A 19,760-nucleotide genomic window follows, 5' to 3' on the forward strand; every position below is an offset into this window, starting at 1 on the left:
TTCATTAGGGCACCAGAGATGCCAAAAGAAAGAAGCTACATGAGTTTGGCGAGTAAACCCGAAGAACACCATTCTTCAAAGCTACAGACATTCCCAGCAATCTTAAAAACGCAAAACCAAGTCCAGCTGCGAGCTTTAACCTCCGACACAATGCAATCAACAGACTGAACCTTACCTTCGAAACGGCTAGAATTTCTTTGCTTCCAAATCAACCAGCAAGTGCACATCCAAAGAGCTTTTAGAAGATTTCGGATCTTCTTCCCTTTCCCAAGAAAAGAAAAAGAATTGAAGTGCACCGTGATGTCGTGATGGCGCGCCGACTGACATCCAAGCCAATTCTGAATTCTATCCCACACTGCCTCCGCTTTCGGGCATTGAAGTAAGGCGTGATCTTCGTTTTCGGAAGGGTGAAAACAAGCATTGCATGTCGTCTCAACAACTCCCAAAGGCACATTCTTTTTTATCAGATTGGCGCAGGTTGGAAGCCTCCTCCTAAGAGCTCTCCAACTGAACACCTTAATCTTGAACGCAGTTGGAGCTCTCCAAATCATTCAAGAAATCGCTCTCTATCTCTCTCACTCATCAACACAAACCGCAGCTCAATAATGTATGAAATTACAAACAAAACATAATGAAATAGTGAACACTAGGCTAGAGATTATATAAAGACTTTGTATATTAAATTAAATACAATTAATACGTGACTCTGCAAATTTATTTCTACACTCAGGGTATGTTTCATTTGAGGTATAAATGCTTTGTTTACTTTGACATAATAAAAAATTTAGGTAGATAATATAAATTTTTGTGCAACACTTTCTTCCTTGGAAAAAGTAATATAATTTTAAATTATATTATGAGCAATGAATAAATATATTATGAGCAATGAATAAATATATTATCATTTAAATCAAATAAGATATAAAAAATGTGGATTTCACTTGAATTGATAAATTTATATCTCATTAGATAAAAAGCAAACACATCTCCAAAGATTATATTTTTTTATATGAAATTTAAAGTGATGGACTTTACTCAAAAGCATTAAGAAATTATTCTATATTTGGGCCTTAGATTATATTTTCAAAAAATATTCAGAGTTAGGGCTGAATTAATAAACAGTAGGATATCATTTGCTTTTTGTTTTGTTTTGTTTTATATTCTTTGAAAAAGAGGATTAATAATAATTTTCTGTTTATTTTTGTGGTCACTCAAATCCTTAAGATAAGAGAAAAATATCTTATCAATTAAGTTGTATTTCATTGTCAGAGCCTAATTGGCTGAGTTCAGATTTTTTCTTAATTGTGAATTAATTAAGCTAAAGGTTAACTAGTCAACTTGAAAGTAAGATTTATGGTCATTCCTTTCGTTGGTAAAGATTTCCTCTTATCTCCATTCTTTTAATTTTTACACATCAACTCAATCTCAACACAACTTTTCTGATCATCCACAACATAGAATCTTTTAGGGTTCTTTGGAGAGCCACCCTTCTCACATAGGAGTAAATCAAATTTAAAATCGAACATATAAATGGGGTGTGTGTTAATAAGAAAAAGAAAATTCAAGTCTTCGCTAATTCCCAAATTTCAAGCCTCTGCTAACCGAATTTTTTCTTCGTATTTATTCCACCAAAAACCTCACATTTATTCCACCAAAATTCAGGCCTCTGCTAATGGAATTTCTTCTTCATACCCAATTTTCTTCTTCTTCCTCACATTTATTCCAACAAAACCCCCAATCTTCTTCTTCTTCTTCTTCTTCTTCTTCTTCATTCCAATAACTGTATCCCCTTCTCTTTCAGTCAGTAGCTTCGCCGCTTCCTTATCCGCCGCCGACGGCTTCTGATGCACCTCCTACGCCTTCAGAGGCTGCAATGCACGCGGCTCATATCAAGGTAAGGTTTCATTCCATCTTCTTCCCTCTCTCAAACCAAGAACCTCACTCAATCATGTCTATTGTAGGACAACCCTACTTGCCATTTTGAACAACACTTGGAGCTCTCTTTTGGTGTAAGATCGAGGATAAGTGATCCATGAACTTGCATCCCTAAGATCGAGGATAACCGATCTATGAACTTGCATGTGTATTGGTGTGCTTAATTTTGTATGAACTTGCATGCCGGTATTTCTTGTACACTCGCTCTGTTTGCTTTCAGGTATAAGAGAGAGGGACAAGCTACATTTACCACCTTATATTTCATTTGTTTTGATGTATAAAAAAATTTGGGCAAGCTGTATAATTTTTCGAGCAGCCCCTTATTCATTGAGAAATGTATAATTTTATACTTAAGAGGGGGTTGGTATAATTTGATACCACCTTATAAGAAATGGATAAATATATTATCCTTCAAACCAAATAAGATATAATAAATACGGTTCACACTTTAAGTTTAAGTTTATACCTCATTATATTATTCCTCCATTATATTATACGTTATCTTTGATTGTAAATTTATCATGGAAAAATGAGAGATGAACAAAATCTCATCCTTTAAATCCTTTCTTTCTTTCTTTTTTTACCTCATTTCCTATAAACTAGAATTTGATCCTTACTCATTCCTACTTTTTATTGCAAAGAAGGCCATATTATTATCCCTTTATTTTTGGTTTGCTAATATTATCCCTCATTTGTAGTGAAAAGGAGGAATGAATAAGATCAAATTTTATTTTATAAGAAATGATGGAAAAGAAATGAAGGATTTAAAGAGTAAAATTTTATTTACTCTTTTTCCATGATAAATTTTAGGGTCCGTTTATTTTTTGATGGATAAATTTATCATTGGAAAATGAAGAATAATAAAAATTTATGTTTTTAAATATCTCATTTCTTTTCCAACATTTAACACAAAAAAAAATTCATCATTTTTTCTTCCTTATTTTTACTTGAAGGACAGATAATTAGGGATGTCAATCGGGCCAGCCCACCGGGTTTTCGGGCTAGCCCTATCGGATTCCGGGTTAGTCGGGTGCGGGCTAATCGGGTTGGAGATTTTTTCGGGTTGTAAATCTTCAACCCTAACCCTAAACTTTCGGGTTTCGGGCTAGCCCATCGGGCTAATCAGGTTAAAGGCGTAAAAATAAAATTATCATTTGTATTTTATTATTCCAAATGATCTAATATATAATGTATAAAATATACATAGATATTAAAGATATAAATTATATAGCAAAGCATGAAATGCAAAAATATAAGATATTCAAGATTACATGATCAAAATTATATTAAAATGAGATAGTAAAATTTAACATGTATCAATGCACTAGAATCAATCTGGATTATTACTGAATAATTAGTGGATTTGCCATGCACGTCTCATTGACAGAAAAAAAAAATTGGTATCACTTTAAAATGAGATACTAATAATTAATTTCTAACTAATGAGATACTAATAATCAATTTCTACAAAAAATCCGTAATTAATTTCACTTTTTTTTATGAAATTGCACACACACACACACACATATATATATTCTAATTAATTAATTTCACTTTTTTTTAATGAGGCTACATATATATATTTAAGCAAATACAATAGATCTAAACATAGCAGAAGTTGTAACTGGATGCATCAGTCACAATTCCGTCAGCCCACCGGGCCAGCCTATCGGGTTTTCGGGCTAGCCTTATCGGGTTCCGGGTTAGTCGGGTGCGGGCTAATCGGGGTGGAGGTTTTTTCGGGTTGCGATTTTTCAACCCTAACCCTCTAATTTTGTCGGGTTATTCGGGTCGGCCCACGGATTTCGGGCTGCATTGACATCCCTACAGATAATATCCCTCCAATTTTTAAGTGGATAATATTAGGAGTGTTCTTTGTTGTTAGAGGAAAACATAACGGTGAGTGGTGAAGTAGACGCATAATCCTAGGCCAGCAACAAGAAAGCAAGGTACACATTTTGTTTGCTTGTATATGTAATTAGCGGATAAATAATTAATGAAACACGATAACAGATGAAAGTCGAAGTTACTATATCTCAGCAATGCTATGCTAAGAGTTATATCTTGGGAGGGCAAGGGTGAGAGCGACGGATAAAGCGAAGATGAAGATGAAGAGGCCTATCAAATTCAGAATCAGCGCTTCTTGATTTCTCCTGAGGCCTAAGAAAATGAATTTCTCGACCACGCCAGTCTCGGCGCTTAAAATCATCATCGCGAATATGGGCACGCCCACCACAACGTGCCACCGCGACAGCCGGCCCTTTGCCGATTCTTGCGCGCCCGGATACCAGAATGTCAACAAGGACACCACCCACTGATTTTCATTTTTCAAATTTCGGTAGAATTAGAAATTTGGTAAAAGCCGAAAATGCAAAAAATTAGAATTTATACCTGGAAAGCGAAAAGGGAGATGGTGGTGATGCCTAGCCAAGAATGTAAGGTGTAGAGGTGGATAATTTTGGATTGTTTATGGTAGTCGAAAACAGCGTAGACACCCAAAATTCCAGCAAGGAGGGCGATGAGGTGCACAACCAGATGAAACACTTTCTGCCTCTTTCTATTTGCCGGAACTGTCTTGTACGCCATCATCGCTATACATACAAATATTACTATAACGAACCAAAACCATAGATATATTGTTATTCACTTTTTATTTTCTCAAAAGCTAAATTTCTGCTTCCCTTGCGACTAATTTATGTTACATAAAAGAACTAAATTGTTACTCCCATAAATAAATAAATAAATTGCTAATTTTATCATCACTGGGAGCTTAATTAGTCAGTCACAAAACATCTTAGTCGTCAACTCACCTTATTTTGCTTACAATTTGCCAAAATGCTTCTTAGGTAGTTATGTACTGACCTTAGTTTGCCTATATTGTACGACATTTTTCAATTGTGAATTCATCCTTGTTTTATACTATAATGCATAACAACCTACCGTCACAACCACGACATATTTTTATTCATGAATTTATTCTTATTACATACTCCTATAATTCATAACCACAAAGCTTCTTAAATGTGGATTAAGGCTAATTCACGTGAATTAGAGAGCGAAAAGCGTAATATATTATTGCTATGCAGTTTTAATTTTCTCAAAAGGTAAGAGCAATTTTAGTTTCTAATTCCCTTTCATGTAGTTTATGTTAGATAAATCTTGTATACTAATGGGCGTTTATTTTTTAGAATTAGTATTGATAAATAAAAATTTTAAGATTAATTAAATACCTATTTATTAGCACAGATTGAAATTTTTGGAAAAATATATATTTAATAATTTCTATCATTTAAACTAATTTCATTTGACTCGTTTATTATTAAAAGAATGAGATTAGAGATATCCTAATAATAATAATAATAATACTTAAATCGTGTTATATATCAATCATTGCAAAATAAACTCTCCCGAATCAAAATTAATAATTAAATGTGGAGGGTTGTTATTTATAAAGAAATGATAGGTTTAATATACCTTCTCCGGAGAACAAGACGAAACCAATAATCATTAGCAGTGGGTGCAGCTGCAATCACATATACATGATGTACATTAGCAATTTAAATCATACAAATCCACATGCAAACTTAACACTAATTCAAATTATTGCCCCAAAAATAATATACCACATATCATCAAATTCTGATTTTGCATATTAAATAAAAACTATACCTTCAAATATATATGAATATTTAATTGTTATAATTTTTCACACGTTTGATAATTATTTTCAAATTAATGGTGAGGTGGACAATTGAAATGTTTACATGGTCTAAAGTACAACCAATGTATTAAATAATATAATTGAACGTCTATGCCACTGCAACTACTCACGATGATATTAACTTGTTACTTCAACTAGTCTCTATATCATTATTTTGTTAGAAACTGACAATACTATGAAAAATCAGAATAATTAAATGTTCTTGTATTTGATGGCAAAAATATGATTTCATTTGCAAAATCAGGAATATTTGGTAAAAATTTATTTAGTTAAGCGCAATTACCACTAATTAAATTCCTCAAATATATATGAAACAATTTGTAGTGTTTAACGTTGGTAATTATATACTATATAAACTCACATTGAAAATCTTGGCTTTATTATCTGATTTGAAGGCAAGGCCACCGCGGAAATGAAGCAGCCAAACCAGTACCAAAGTGATGAGCGCCGCCGCCACCAAATGAGCCAACATGGCCGCCGCAGCTTGGTGGCTGGAATATCGGTTCGTGGCCATGCTGCATATATATATATCACATATATGCATATATTCATACACATATATATAATTAAGTTAGTGTTTGTGTGTTGGCTACGAGAACAAGAAGTTTTTGGAGTCTTCCGTGTATTTTTCTTGTTCCTATAAAATTTGATGTGTGAAGAAAGAGGTTTTGTAATTTCCTTTTGTGGGAATATTGATGATAACAGTTAACAAAGAGTCGGGAAAAACCGTCATCATATATATTCCTGTGGCTGTGGGTCAATTAGGGATAAGTACAATATTCGAAATTGAATAATCAAAATATTAAAATAGAATTTTATTTTTTTCGATTTTTGGTCTGGTTTGATTTTTTTAGTTTGTCACTTGATTTTTTTTGGTTATTTTTTTTCTGGTCGTTCAATTGAATATTCAGTTTGTTTTGGTTTGAATTTTTTAAAATCGAACAAATAGAAAATCAAGGTGGAATCTTGTAGATTACTTTCTTATGATAATATAAAGTTTCAAATTTCGACCATACATTTTATTTTGAGTGGATTTTGAAAATAACCATTTTGGAGTAATAAGTTAAAAAATTAGTCACTAGGATAGAAAATTTAAAAATTGACCACACTTATCATTTTACCATTCACATAAAAAAAATTAAAATGTATCCACAAATTTACAACCAAATCGAATTCACAACTAGCACCAATTGAATGAAAGCACTAAAATCTAAAAGTATAAGTGCATCAATATTATAAAATGAGGCTCTCGCACAATATCTGAGAATCAATATTAACGTTCATCTTTTCTTACAAAAATTACAAAATACTCCATTCGTCCCAAACGAAATGTCCTATTTCTTTTCGGCACGGAGATTAAGAAATGTGTATAAAGTAGATAAAGTGGATTGGTGGAAATTATTTAAATATTAAGTATAGAGAGAGTGTATTGCCAAAAAAGGAAATAGGACATTTCGTTTGGGACAGTCCAAAAAGAAAACAGGACATTTCGTTTGGGACGGAGAGAGTACTATACTATAAATACTAGAAAAACAAACATCCGGACATGTGAGATCAACATTGTACAAACATTTTGAGTTACAAAGAAGAGTTCCAAATGTGAGAGGAAATAAACTTCATACAAGAAGAGAGCACTAAAAGAATGCAGGCCAAGTGCGACAGAAACCAGCTTGACTAGTAGGTGACAAATACAATTGCACAACGGCTTTATCCCAACTACAGAAATCATATACTCAAGAATAGCATTCACGCTCAAGGGAGCTCCAAGCCATCTTGAAGAAATCTTAACAGCAATATCTTTGCCCATCATGCTGCAAACGAAGTAAATAGGGTAAAACAATAGTTAACTATATGCGAGTTTTGAAGGAATACCCAATAGACTGCAATCTTGCACAATAATCAAACTCGCAACATAAACAGAAGCTAAAAACACTGAATGGCAATATTTGTTCACAGAAGATGGGCGTGACCCTTGATCAATGACTTTCATGGCGAGGCACTCAGAGAAGCTCTATACAAGATCTTGACGATTTAGGAATTCTTTACAGAGGCTGCAGGTCTAGAGTTCACCAAAGTGTTAGCAGTGATCTAGGGAGGTGTTGGCTAAGCTTATTTTAGAGAGCTTATAGACTCCAAACAACTTATAAGATGTTTCAAGAGCTTATAAGATGTAATGCCTCAAGAACTTATAAGTTGCTAAAGTGTCTGGATAATTGAGCTTATAAGCTATAGAGAGAATTGTACTCCTTCCGTCCCATAACAAGTGTCTTAGTTTCCTTTTTGAGCTGTCCCATGACAAGTGTCCTAGTTCTAAATTTAGAAATAATTAGGGGTTTGCAATACAAGTGCTTAACTAATCCCACCCTAATTAAAACTAAGTCATCGGCCCACCCTAATTAAAACATTCATTAACCCAACACCTAATTTTCTAGGGTTTGCGCCACATGACCTCACTCCTCCGTCTTCTTTGTTGCCCTTCAAATCGAAAGTTCAGAGTTTCTAGGGTTTGCGCCGCTGCTCCTCCCTCTTCTCTGTTGCCCTTCAAATCGGAACCCATTCCCTTATTCTAGGATTTGCACCCCTTTTCTCCTCCCTCTTATCTTTCACCGCCCTACTGCTGCGGTGATGAAACGACGATGGCCTTTGTTTGTCGTGCCGAATAGCCCTAAGCACCGTTATCTAAGTAGCCGTGGATCAAGTGGTGGTGGCGAGTTCGAGGTAATACCCAATTCATAGGCCGAATTGCTTACCTCCTCGATAGTTTTCGATTCTGAGGCCGGAGGTAAGACTTTACCTACTAGGTAATTTCCGATTCTGATGCTACCCTTCCCCCCTTCAAGATCTCTTCGATTCTGACACTACCCTCCCCCCTCTGAGGCGTGCTTCGACTCATATGCAGTCTTCCCTCCCTCCGATCTGGGGGTAAGATCGGGCTTGATTGCGCTAGTGTGAGCTTTGATCAGCCCGATTTTCACCCACCTATGAACTGTCGTCTTGCTACAATTTTCAACCAAACACCCTGCCAGTTATCTTAATTTAACACGAGAAAACTAATATTTCGGACATAATGTGTTCCAAGCTCTAAGGCAGACATATCTAGACTACACACATACAACATGAAGTGACTTGTGGAAACATGTTGGTGGAACTTCGCCAATCATCATGTTGATGACAAACAACAAAAGTACTAAAACTATAATAATATAAAATCTCCTGAGGTTTACATACAAGCAATCAAATCAAGAAGAGTATGAAGGGTTACCAGCATGCATCCTGCGAAGAACATTAGCAGATGAATTCATGGATTCCTTGGCACTTCCGGCATTCTTTTTTCTCTTTCCTGAAGAGCCTACAGAGCCTTCAACTAGAGAGAGAGAGACAGAGATGCACTCTCCAAAGTCAGATAAACAATGGACGCAAAATTGCAAGAGTAAAAAAATTGCAAAGATTTTTAACCTTCATGTTGTGCTTACATTCAAATAACCACGCCAGATGCAAAAATAAAGAATCATTTCCAGCTTGAAGTGCTCAATATAAAATCAACAAAGTTGTGACAAAGACTGCACAATATACTGATAATCTGATGACAAAATGACGAGTATCCACTATCCCTTATTTTAAAATACATCCTTATTTGAACTCTTACTGTTAAAATCCTAAGGAATACTCAGATTTAAATATTTGAAAGCTTGCAAATATTTCAAGAGCCGCCCTTTGACCTTGTTCGACTTAACTGTCATTACTTGGAAGCAAGCCAAGTGAAATACAAAAAAGAAGAAGACATGTCAAACTATGAGAGGTTCTCAGATACCCTTCTTACAGCTTAATTTAAACACTGGTAGAGGTAAAATAACTTAAACATATTGCAGGACTATAGAAACAGTAGAATACATTAAAAACGAAAAACAAGAATGAAGAATAGAGCGGATGATATTCAAATAAGGCAGTCAGATCCAGCTATTTGAGTTCTTTAAATTTGAAGCTTGCAAAAACTGGAAAGGCAGTCTTTCTATATTCTTCGAACCCATGTACTTAAGAAAGAAGCCATCCATGGGGATAAGGACTAAGAAAAATACATAAATGAGAAGGAAATGACGAAAAGCCACAGCTAAATTACCCATTATAAAGTCCAGGCATAAAAGGACGTAGAGTCAAGGAAACTGAATGGATAGCCAATGTTTGAGCCTGAAAAAGTTAATAGTTTTTTGTTCTATGACTGACTTAAGCTCCATTTTCAGAAGAAGCAGGAATAAATGATATAGTATTCGACATATCAATGTATTTCTTGGTTGAGAAAACTAGGCCAAACAGAAAAAATCTAATAGAAGAATCAGCTGCCTGAATTAGGGCAGACTTGTGAAGCATTACAAAATAGGTTGTGACTTCAGTTACTCTTGACATCTTAAGTAATTTCTTATTTGACCAGACTTAAGTTCTCATATATTAAGACATACTTCCTCTACCTATTTGAAAAACGAAACGTGATGTATGTGCACAGAGTAATAAATGGGAAAAAAATATATAGTCAATATAAAATAATCCCACTATTGAAAATGAGAAGGTGCAAGACCTTCACTCTGATTTTTTGTTATGGAATTTCAGGTTCTTTTTTGGTTGTCTCCTCTGCTTCAGGAGGTCAATTCTTATGAAAGTAGTACAGAATACCCAATTCTTATGGAAGTAGTATAAGAATAGCCAGTACCTTTTTTTAAGAAGAATAGCCAATACTTATGAAAGCAGTGAAGAATAGAAATCATTATTTCTCTTAATTTAATACCAGATCTTTCACCAACATATGTAAGTTATGTCACATATCAATAAATGCTAATAGTCTCTAGAAGTGTATAGGCATAAATAGGGTAAAACTCAATGGCAGAGCGCTTGTTTTCCTAAATCCAACCAAATCAAACATTTTTCCGACTCAAACCCTAATCCAACCATGCACATATGAAGTTCTACATCCCAATTAGGCCATGGTCAGATAAGAAATATGTGAAAAAAAAACATCCAATTTAATGCATGAACTGCTTGTGCTTTATAATCCGAGTCTGGATCTATCCACAACGCTCAAGATCATAACATATAAGCAACTAATTTGATAGCTCTAACATATAATCAAAGTTTCCTTTGGACATGGATAATATATTCCGTGACACATACTGCTATGAAGTGCATAATTCTTCAGATATGCTGATTACAGAGACCGCATGAAACCGTTCTCAATGTCATACTAGAGTACTAGTTGTGTGCACAATCAAAAATGGCATTCATACCTTGCCACTCCCATACAACCTTAGATTCACCCTTTACTAACTTCGGGTACTGATCTACACGAGAATCTTCTTGAACCAACTCCTCAACCTACAGAAGAACAGAAAACCACAGAGAAATAAAATAATGTCATTGTTAACAAATAAATATTTCATGCCCCTTTGTGTATGCAGAACCTAATGGATAAGGTGACAACAAAACAGAATAATCATCAGAATATAGAACGGAAACAATCATCAAGGTGGAATGCGTTATGAACAAAGCCATACTCTCTCCATGTCCAAATATTCCGGTTTTCAGTTTTCAGAAGAGCCAGAAGCCTATAGATTCTGTGCATTTACATCATGTCTTGCAAACCGTGCTGAAAGTAAGTGATTCACAGTTTTAGAAGAGATAGTAGTTTTTTCCGAATAATTCCACTTTATGAAATGCAATCTTCCTTTAGGTAATAGGAATTAAAAATCTGGGACAGAGGCAGCAAAAACTTTGGCAAAGATTATTTGCAAATTCTATACAAAACAAGTACAGAAAATCTACAAAATGCTGCTTTCAGTACAAACACACAGCATAAAGAACAGTAGTAACTGAAACAAAAGGCCCCGCAGAAGTCTAGCAAGTGTGCATTGTAACATGAGAATAAGTACATAAGATAAAAGCAGAATTAAAATATGAACTCGACAAAACCTAATGAAGCTGTTAGTATGTCACACAAGCGAAAAACAAAATTCCGGATAACTGAAATTAGGGCTGAGCAGAAAACCACATAAACTAAAAACCAAATTGAACATAATTCGGTTAATTCACTTTGGTTTATTTGAAAATTTGGTTTCAGTTCGAAAATGAAAAAATGATATATTTCTAACAGAGTAAACGAAGTTTTATGTGCTATATATTTGTTGGTGTTAGAATAGCTAAGTTGTTTTGATACTTAAATCATCTATTAAACCTTTTTCTTATTCTCTTCATAAGTATATAATTGTCTCTATTTAGAGGTAAACGATACTGTGTTGACTGATGCAAGAATAAATACAATATATGCTTTGAAACCAAACAGACCAAAGCTGAAATATGTAGGTTTGTTTCGTTCTGTCAATTCTAATAGAATTTCGGTTTATTTGGTTCGGAAGAAATTTCAGCCAAACCCGAGCGAATAAACCAATTGCTCACCCTAACTGAAATAAAATAGTGAACCACTAGCCACCTTACATGGAACTGCTTCTTATAAACCGATAAATTATGCAGCAAAAGGTATATACAAGGCTAACAAAAGGGTAGACAATTTTCATATGCCCTGCAACACTTGGATTTAGATGTGATATTTTCCAAAAAGTTATTTTCCTTATATAAACAAAAAATTATTTTCCTAAACGTTTCACTTTATTCTATTGGATTACCCTTTTGAAAGATACAAATTCCCCTATCCCAAAATGTAGGAAGAAGATAGAATAAAAATCCACACCAAGGATGATGAGAAATTTTGATACAATTGTTTGCAGTTAAAGGCATTGTGCTTCATCTGCATTTCTGAAGTTAATAATTAATTTCTGCATATAGTTATAACAAAGACTTCAAATATCACCCACAAAGTATGGCATGATAACAACAAAAGTCTGCACTATATGGACTGAGAATGCTTTTAGGCTGAATGTCAGACATACTTTTAGGGCTTTTTTACTTTGAAAATTTATAACTTGATGGATAGACATAGTTTTAAGGTATATAATGTTGGATACAATAATCAATTAATGCATCCTATGCATAATTGGATGCATTAAAGAGGTAAGTGCTGGTTAAATCATATCCCACCTCTTTAGGAGAGATAGGTTTGCTCCATTGAACCACCGAATCAAATCAATAAAGGGCCATAGGGCTATCATCCATTTTAATATCAAGAAAAGTGAACACTTGATATAATTGGATGATTTTTGTTAATCCATTCTCGCCCACCAAAGTAAATGGGCCTTAGTCTGCTATGATTTTGAGCAAACACATGCTTGGATATAAATTAAAAGGAGAAATTGTTTTGACAAGATAATTTAAATATGGTAAAATAAGTTGTATAATCATATTGCAAATATTACTTGAAACCTATACCTAACAAGAACAAACATGTGGTGCTTGAAAGTTGCTAAAAGATATAAATACCTTTCTCCATAGAAACGGATCCTTTCTCTCCTTGGGCAAGAGAAGATGGTCTCTCAAAGAGGATGCGACCACCCAGGGTTCACCTTCACCACTACCATTCTTGGAGACTAACGGTTTTTCTTCAAGTATGTCACAAACCTAAAATAGTAACCAGGTCAATGAATGGTACATCCTTGATCACGTTAAAATAAAACAGCCAGAGGATCAGATAGTTTAACTCAAATAGGAGAGAATGATAAATAAAATCAGAAACCTATCTTAAGCCAATACAATAATCACATTTACATCTTGTAAAGCAAGATATCATTTGTTTATACATAGAAAACACGTTCAAAAATAACTCCAATCCTTTTGTACTCCTTTGTTTATATACAGTAAATCTTTAAATTCCTACACTGATAGTTCTGTTGAAAAAGTACATTATCTTCTCAATCACGGGGACCAATATGCATTATTTTATTTCTCTTTGTTCTCTTTTGCAATCTAACCAGTCTTTCAACTCCCACTTTCACACTCCCAAAATCAATGTCGTCAAAACCTATTAAAAAAAACTTCCGAACCATTGCATGTCCATCAAAGCATAACAACCTGTAAGCATTGCTGAACTGGCATAATAAGTGCCACGTACCAATCAGGAACTGCCTAAACAGAAATATGCGGACTCAACTAAAATAACTTTTCCGATGATCCTAAATGACTAGACTCACCTACATAAATAACAAAGGAACTAGACTCCAGAAACAAAAGCCCTGTCCATCCCTTTATCCTAACCCTAAATAACTTAATCAATTAAGGAAATAAAAAATAACTGCGGAAATCAAATAAGTAGATATTTTGGGAATGGAATCCATCTGTAGCAATTCCTTCGCTGTTCAAAACAGCCTTGTCCCCGAGGCTGTGAGCTGACATCAAAAGGTGTCCCAAATCTGCCGCATCTTGACTTCACAAGATGTTCGAAGTCATGACTTCAAGTAGACACAATGTTGCACCACCATTCCAGTACCAGCAAATTGAGAACAAGGACAGATGCATCAAATGATAGACAAACTGGCCAGCAAGCAAGGGAGTGGTTCAAATGAGTCCAAGTCCCAATGATACACTATGAATTTGCTATTAAACATTACGAATTCGCTATAAAAAAAATATAGGAATTCAAAAATATTTCATTTTCGTCACTTGTGAGATTCGAACACTGAACCATGAATTTATTAATCAAAGTGATGAAATCACCGTAGATCTTCATGGTCTAAGGGCTGTAATCCTATTTTATACGGTATACACCTGGGGCTCAGATCTTCACGGTCTAAGGGCTGAAAATAGATCCTATTTTATACGGTATACACCTGGGCTCATATGAACCAACATCTGGCTCTAGAGTATCCATGAGCATCTTTTATAATTGATGGATGGGTAAAACTAAGATTAACCCTTGAAGGAGCATGGGCCTTTGTAGGGAGAGGAGCAAATGCAGCAGCGACTAAAGGAGTAAGAGCCACTGCATCAGGAGGAACCGGCTCTGCATCGACTAGAGAAGCTGGCAGCAGTGCCAGTGATATAGGTGAAGGCGTCGTTGTGGCTATTTGGTAATATCTGGCTAGCAGGAACAAGAGAAGTTATTATGCTGATGTTCGTGAGGCAGCAGTCCTTCCTAGAGAAGCAATTGAATTAGCAACTCCTCTATGAGATTGAATTTTGCCAACAAGCAATGAGGTTTTGAGGAAATTGAGTGAACGCACCCTTCTTTGTTGTCTTCTCCATTCTCATTCCTATCCGGCAGGTCGGACCAATTGATAGAGAAAGAACAGCATTTTGATATGAAAGAGAATTAAAAGCAAATTACCAATTGATAGCATGAATGGTATTTTGATATGGAAGAAAATTCAATCCAACAATTATATTGGAAGGAACAAAACTAAAGATCAGGAAATAACATCGAAACTTTCAGGATGACCTGCGCCAAGCATAGATCAGTTCCTGCCATCGACTGACTCAACTAAAATAACTTCTCTGATCATCCTAAATGACTCAACTCTACCACTTAAATAAGAAAGGAACTAGGCTCTGGAAACAAAAATTCTTGTTCATCCCATTATTCTAATCCTAAATAACTTAACCCTGAATAACTAAATCATTAAGGGTGTGTTCTCTTTGATTGATAAATGTATCATGAGAAAAGGAGGGTTAACAAAATATTATCCATTTAAATCTCTTCTTTCTTTTCCCTCATTGTCTACAAGAGAGAATTTCACCATTTCTCATTCCTTCTTTTCACTCCAAGAAGGGATACTATCATCCCTCCATTTTTTGTGTGATAATATTACCCCTCCTTGAAGTGAAAAGAAGGAATGATAAATGGTGAAATTCTATTTTGTAGACAATGAGGGAAAAGAAAGTGGATGTTTAAAGGGAGAATTTTTGTTATCTCTCATTTTCCCATGATAAATTTACCAATCAAAGAGAACACACTCTAAGGAAATAAAAGGTATCTACAGAAATGAAATAAGTAGTGATATGAGGAACGGAGTCCATCCATAACAGTATAATACCTCATGGTAAAGTTGCTCAGCTCTAACAGACAAGAGATGTCTCTGATATGCCCTACAAGCAATTAGTATGCATCCAACAATCTGTAAACTAAAACAAAGTCAACAAGCTTTAACATATTTATTTAAGAATTTTTTATAGATGCATAGGAAAATACCAATGCACAAGCCGGGACCAAAAGTAATGCATGCTTGATAATCCACTGGCGCACGACACAACTGAGTGGTTTATAATTGTCAACAAGCAACTCTGGGCACTTGAGTTCTTCAACACTTAAAGCATCACATCAGAAAATCAAACTAGAAGATTGAGGAAGTTAAATTATTAATGAAACCAATGTGATATTCGAGAGTAGTGTACCCTTGATTGTCTCTTCTTGTCTCCAGAGCACTACGGATAGTCTCCATAGCTTTTTGTTTTGTAGGCATGTATATGGCCTTATCCAGGTTACGATTATCACTCATTCTATCCAAGTTATCCAACAGCTCATCCACCTCAATCTATAAGAGAAGAATTAGAAAAGTAGTATGCAAATAGCATACATATTTTTTCCTTGAAGGGGAAATTTTCTTAAATCAGTTGATGAAGTGTAAAGATTCAAGTGAGACAAACCCAACACTTTCCAGTTCCACTGCACAAAAGTTGAGCATAAGCTCCACATACACGATCTTCTACCCATTGTGACTGCAATACCATCAGTTCCAACCAGTGTTAAATTGTACTAGCTTAAAAGAAGGCACTGCAGCCTATAGGTGATCTAAACAGAAAAAAGAAAAGGACTGTCACGTACAAGTTTTTTAGCAGCTCTACTAATATCCCCATCTTCAACACATAGATTTCCCTGCTTTCTAAAGCCTTGATCACAAGTCAACTTGCCATCATAACATACTCCATTTGTGGGACATGGTTGGCAGTATTCTGAAGGAAACAACAACTAAGAAGAGCCAGGAAACCAAAGACATTGCAGAAATATGGCCCATGGCTAACAGGCAAAGCAAGGATGATTTACTAGTTGTCTAAAACAGAGGAGATTCACAAAAGGACATTTGCTAATTCTCCTCACAGTGGTGATAAAAGGTTAGTCAGAACTCAGAAATATGTGCATCACAAGAAACCTATTTCGGCCTCTTGGCTTTCAAAGCCATTTTGCCTTCGTAAATTTCATGCACAAGGTAACTAGGCTAATGTGCCAGTGCTATAAATATGAAGGTGAACAACTAGTATAACTTGAATATCATAACTCTCTAGACCTCTTCAAAAGAGTATACCATCACCATGTTAGTAACTCAAGTTTTTTTCCATTATACCATCCCTAGAGTTGGATATTTAATTATAGTCTACATTATACACGGAGTTCTTAGTACAGTTGGAGAATCCTCAAACCTCATAATTTGCTTCTTGATTATGGTGGGAGAACCTTAAATTTGAGTGTATTAATTTATTGGGTAAACTACAGTACAAGTTTTCTCCTTTTTCTTTTCGGGATGCTAAAGTTATAAGGGACCAATCAAAATAACCTCCAAAATACTGTATCATTGACTGGAAGTTCGAGCTTCAATAAATTATATGGCATTTCCTATATTGCAGTTTCGAATTTACTAACAATTGATATTAAATTTAGTTTCAAAGGTTACTAACACTGACCTCTTAGAAGCGTTGACTTTTGAGGATTAGCCTATATAGATAAAAATAGTATAGGCTAACTCGTTGTTTACTAAGATGGATTAGAACTTTGGGATATCTCAAGGCCCTTGATAATTTCTATCATTTTAGCTAATTTTGCTTGATTCATGTCCCATTGAAAGGGTAGGATTGAAGAAATCCTAATAATGAGCATAAAAATACTCAATCGTGTAGCTTATCAATCATGGAAACTAACCGCCCCCTTAGTGTACAAACTTCTATGTGAAAATTTGCTATCTATAATATCTATCCTTTAGATGAAGAACACATGTCAATTTAATTGTACAAAAAGGGCCAAACTTGGCATTTCTGTTTGAAATTAGAGATAAAGCTTACAATAAGATCACCAATACTTTCAAAAATTCATTTCATTTTTACCAGTTCAGTTCACATTCAGAATCATTTGTAACGAGAGAAGAATTATACATAGCCTGCAAATACCAGGATCGAGATTGTATCAAGGAAGAGAAAGCCTAGTGTTCACCACAATCGGGGAACAAACAGCAGTGAATGTACACATTATTTACTACTTAATCATAAAAATGAACATCGCACAAAGAATCGGACGTCGTAGACCTAAAATAGACTAAAATATAGTATTCAATACTGAATGAATGGAACCGTTACCACTTACCAGAGAGGGGATCATTGAGGTCATCAGTAGTATCGCAGAAGGGCTTAGGCGGCTGATTAAGGGAAGCGGTAATGAAATTGCAGGCAAGCGCCACCGCGGCGGCGATGGAAACGACGGCGATCAACCGGGAAAAGTCGGCCTTGGATGAGGGCAGAGAATTTAAGGATGGCTCCGGCGGAAACAGAGTGCGGTAGGAGGAGGGTTTAGGCCTTTTTTTCTTCATGGTGATTGGGAGAATGAAGAAATTCCCTCATAAGGGCGCCAACTTCAAACAGCTTTAGCAGCTCAGATGCACTCTTTGATATCACTAGACACTAGTCACTACTCTACACTATTATGTCCGACAATCACTAAAATTAATTAAATTTAGGGTTAACAGGGTTTTATGTCCTGAACTTCTAGCATTTTTCATAAAATATTTCGAACTTTAATTTTCTCATAAAAAGTCTCGAACTTTCAACTTTTTTTTATAAAATATCTCGCTATACAAAATTTGGTGACAAAAGATAACTTATCTCGCGCGGTTGAAATATTTTGAAAATCTTCATTGTTGAAAAACCATATTAGAAACCACTGCTGGTGGAAAATATTAAAAGTTCGGGATTTTTTGTCATCTTTCCATCACCGAATTTTATATAGCGGGACATTTTATGAAAAAAGATGAAAGTTCGAGACTTTTTAGGAGAAAATGAAAGTTCGGGACATTTTATAGAAAATGCTGAAAGTTCGGGACGTAAAATACTATTGTCACAGCCCGCAATCCCTAAGGATGGCTTAACCGGGGTTATGACTCGGGAAGGGGATTTAGAAGCGGGGAAAGAAAGGGGCATCATTTGAAACCGTAAATCTTACTTAACTTAAGAAAAATCATCGTATTTACTCATTAATACTCTTTTGAACAGTCTATGAAAGACAACATAAAACTTAATTAATATCATTAATCAAGTTATACATCATATGAAACCATTCTCTTAAGACTCAAAGTATGACATAATATACTATAACATCAACAACATCTTGCAGCGGAAAGTAGCTAGACATATGTATGAAGACATATTCTAGACAGGTTAACTATTTATTAACAACCCTGGAGACTCCGCTCATTGCAGCACCATCATCACATCAGCTCAATCTGCACATTTAGAAAACATATGCAGGGCTGAGTACAAAAGCACTCAGTGGGCACGTATGCCTAGGTATAAAAATACATGCTTCAAAACTGTAAATTGTCATGCCATCATAAACAGTACAGCAAGGGAGTTTTTCGCTAAAAAGGCCCAAGCTTACTAAATTCATTTGTGATTCTTAAAGTTCGACTGATCAGTCTAAGTTCTCTTGTAATCTATCATATCTGGAATTGTGTGCCGGAGAGGTGGCCACCTCTCACGGTCACTTGACCGGCCAACCCGCTAGATGACTCACGGTCACTGGTGTACACTAGCCCTGGCAGGATAGCTATCAACTGCTCAGGACTCGAATTCGATTGCATCATTGGCAAAGCCAAAGCAGATAGATATCATACTAAAATTTAAACATTTTATGGCAAGACAATACTTGAAATAACTTTAACTCAAATATTTTGTAACGAAATAACTTGCTCAAATGTAACATTAAACTCATTTGATTGATATATAAAACTGAAATTAACAGTTAAATCATCTCATGCATTCATTCGTATAAGAGGCCTACGACACGCAGGGGATCTCTATATACGTATAGTAAAAGTAATGCCTACCTCATTCCGTTCCCACTAGGGGCGTAGAGTTACCTCCTTCTTTAGCTTTCACTTCCCGTCTGGACCTTTATTGACGAAGAGTCGATAAGTTC

The 19,760-nt window shown here is 35.2% G+C and overlaps 2 protein-coding genes and 1 long non-coding RNA gene across 7 annotated transcripts; 1 reads left to right on the top strand and 2 right to left on the bottom strand.

Moving 5' to 3' along the window:
• Positions 1-2,015: 2,015 nt before the first annotated feature.
• LOC131024713 (uncharacterized) lies at positions 2,016-4,086 on the top strand. Its single transcript, XR_009101983.1, has 3 exons — positions 2,016-2,121; positions 3,821-3,884; positions 3,949-4,086. It is a non-coding gene; the product is annotated as an uncharacterized LOC131024713 (long non-coding RNA).
• LOC131024699 (transmembrane ascorbate ferrireductase 2-like) lies at positions 3,892-6,354 on the bottom strand. 2 transcript variants are annotated; one of them, XM_057954244.1, is made up of 4 exons: positions 6,018-6,354; positions 5,410-5,458; positions 4,327-4,526; positions 3,892-4,249 (listed from the first exon to the last, which is right to left on the bottom strand). In XM_057954244.1, exons 1-4 carry the CDS (start codon positions 6,198-6,200, stop codon positions 3,986-3,988), a joined length of 696 nt encoding a protein of 231 aa, XP_057810227.1. In that variant the 5' UTR covers positions 6,201-6,354; the 3' UTR covers positions 3,892-3,985. The 2 variants fall into 2 exon arrangements, with proteins under 2 accessions (XP_057810227.1, XP_057810220.1); XM_057954237.1 differs by having other exon boundaries at positions 4,327-4,544; positions 6,018-6,326.
• A 515-nt stretch (positions 6,355-6,869) lies between these two features.
• Positions 6,870-18,275, bottom strand: LOC131024720 (uncharacterized). 4 transcript variants are annotated; one of them, XR_009101984.1, is made up of 11 exons: positions 17,934-18,275; positions 16,407-16,534; positions 16,229-16,300; positions 15,977-16,116; positions 15,774-15,888; positions 15,619-15,699; positions 13,073-13,210; positions 10,930-11,017; positions 8,919-9,020; positions 7,168-7,467; positions 6,870-6,965 (listed from the first exon to the last, which is right to left on the bottom strand). XR_009101984.1 is itself a non-coding variant. In XM_057954272.1 (10 exons), the coding sequence occupies exons 1-10, from the start codon at positions 18,154-18,156 to the stop codon at positions 7,463-7,465; spliced, it is 1,092 nt and encodes a 363-aa protein (XP_057810255.1). In that variant the 5' UTR covers positions 18,157-18,271; the 3' UTR covers positions 6,870-7,462. The 4 variants fall into 4 exon arrangements, 3 of the variants coding, with proteins under 3 accessions (XP_057810255.1, XP_057810244.1, XP_057810249.1); XM_057954272.1 differs by having other exon boundaries at positions 6,870-7,467; positions 17,934-18,271; XM_057954261.1 differs by lacking the exons at positions 6,870-6,965; positions 7,168-7,467 and adding an exon at positions 8,116-8,222 and having other exon boundaries at positions 8,885-9,020; positions 17,934-18,250.
• Positions 18,276-19,760: the final 1,485 nt, after the last annotated feature.

The sequence above is a fragment of the Salvia miltiorrhiza genome, chromosome 1 (assembly GCF_028751815.1).
Source record: "Salvia miltiorrhiza cultivar Shanhuang (shh) chromosome 1, IMPLAD_Smil_shh, whole genome shotgun sequence".
Lineage (NCBI taxonomy): Eukaryota > Viridiplantae > Streptophyta > Magnoliopsida > Lamiales > Lamiaceae > Salvia > Salvia miltiorrhiza.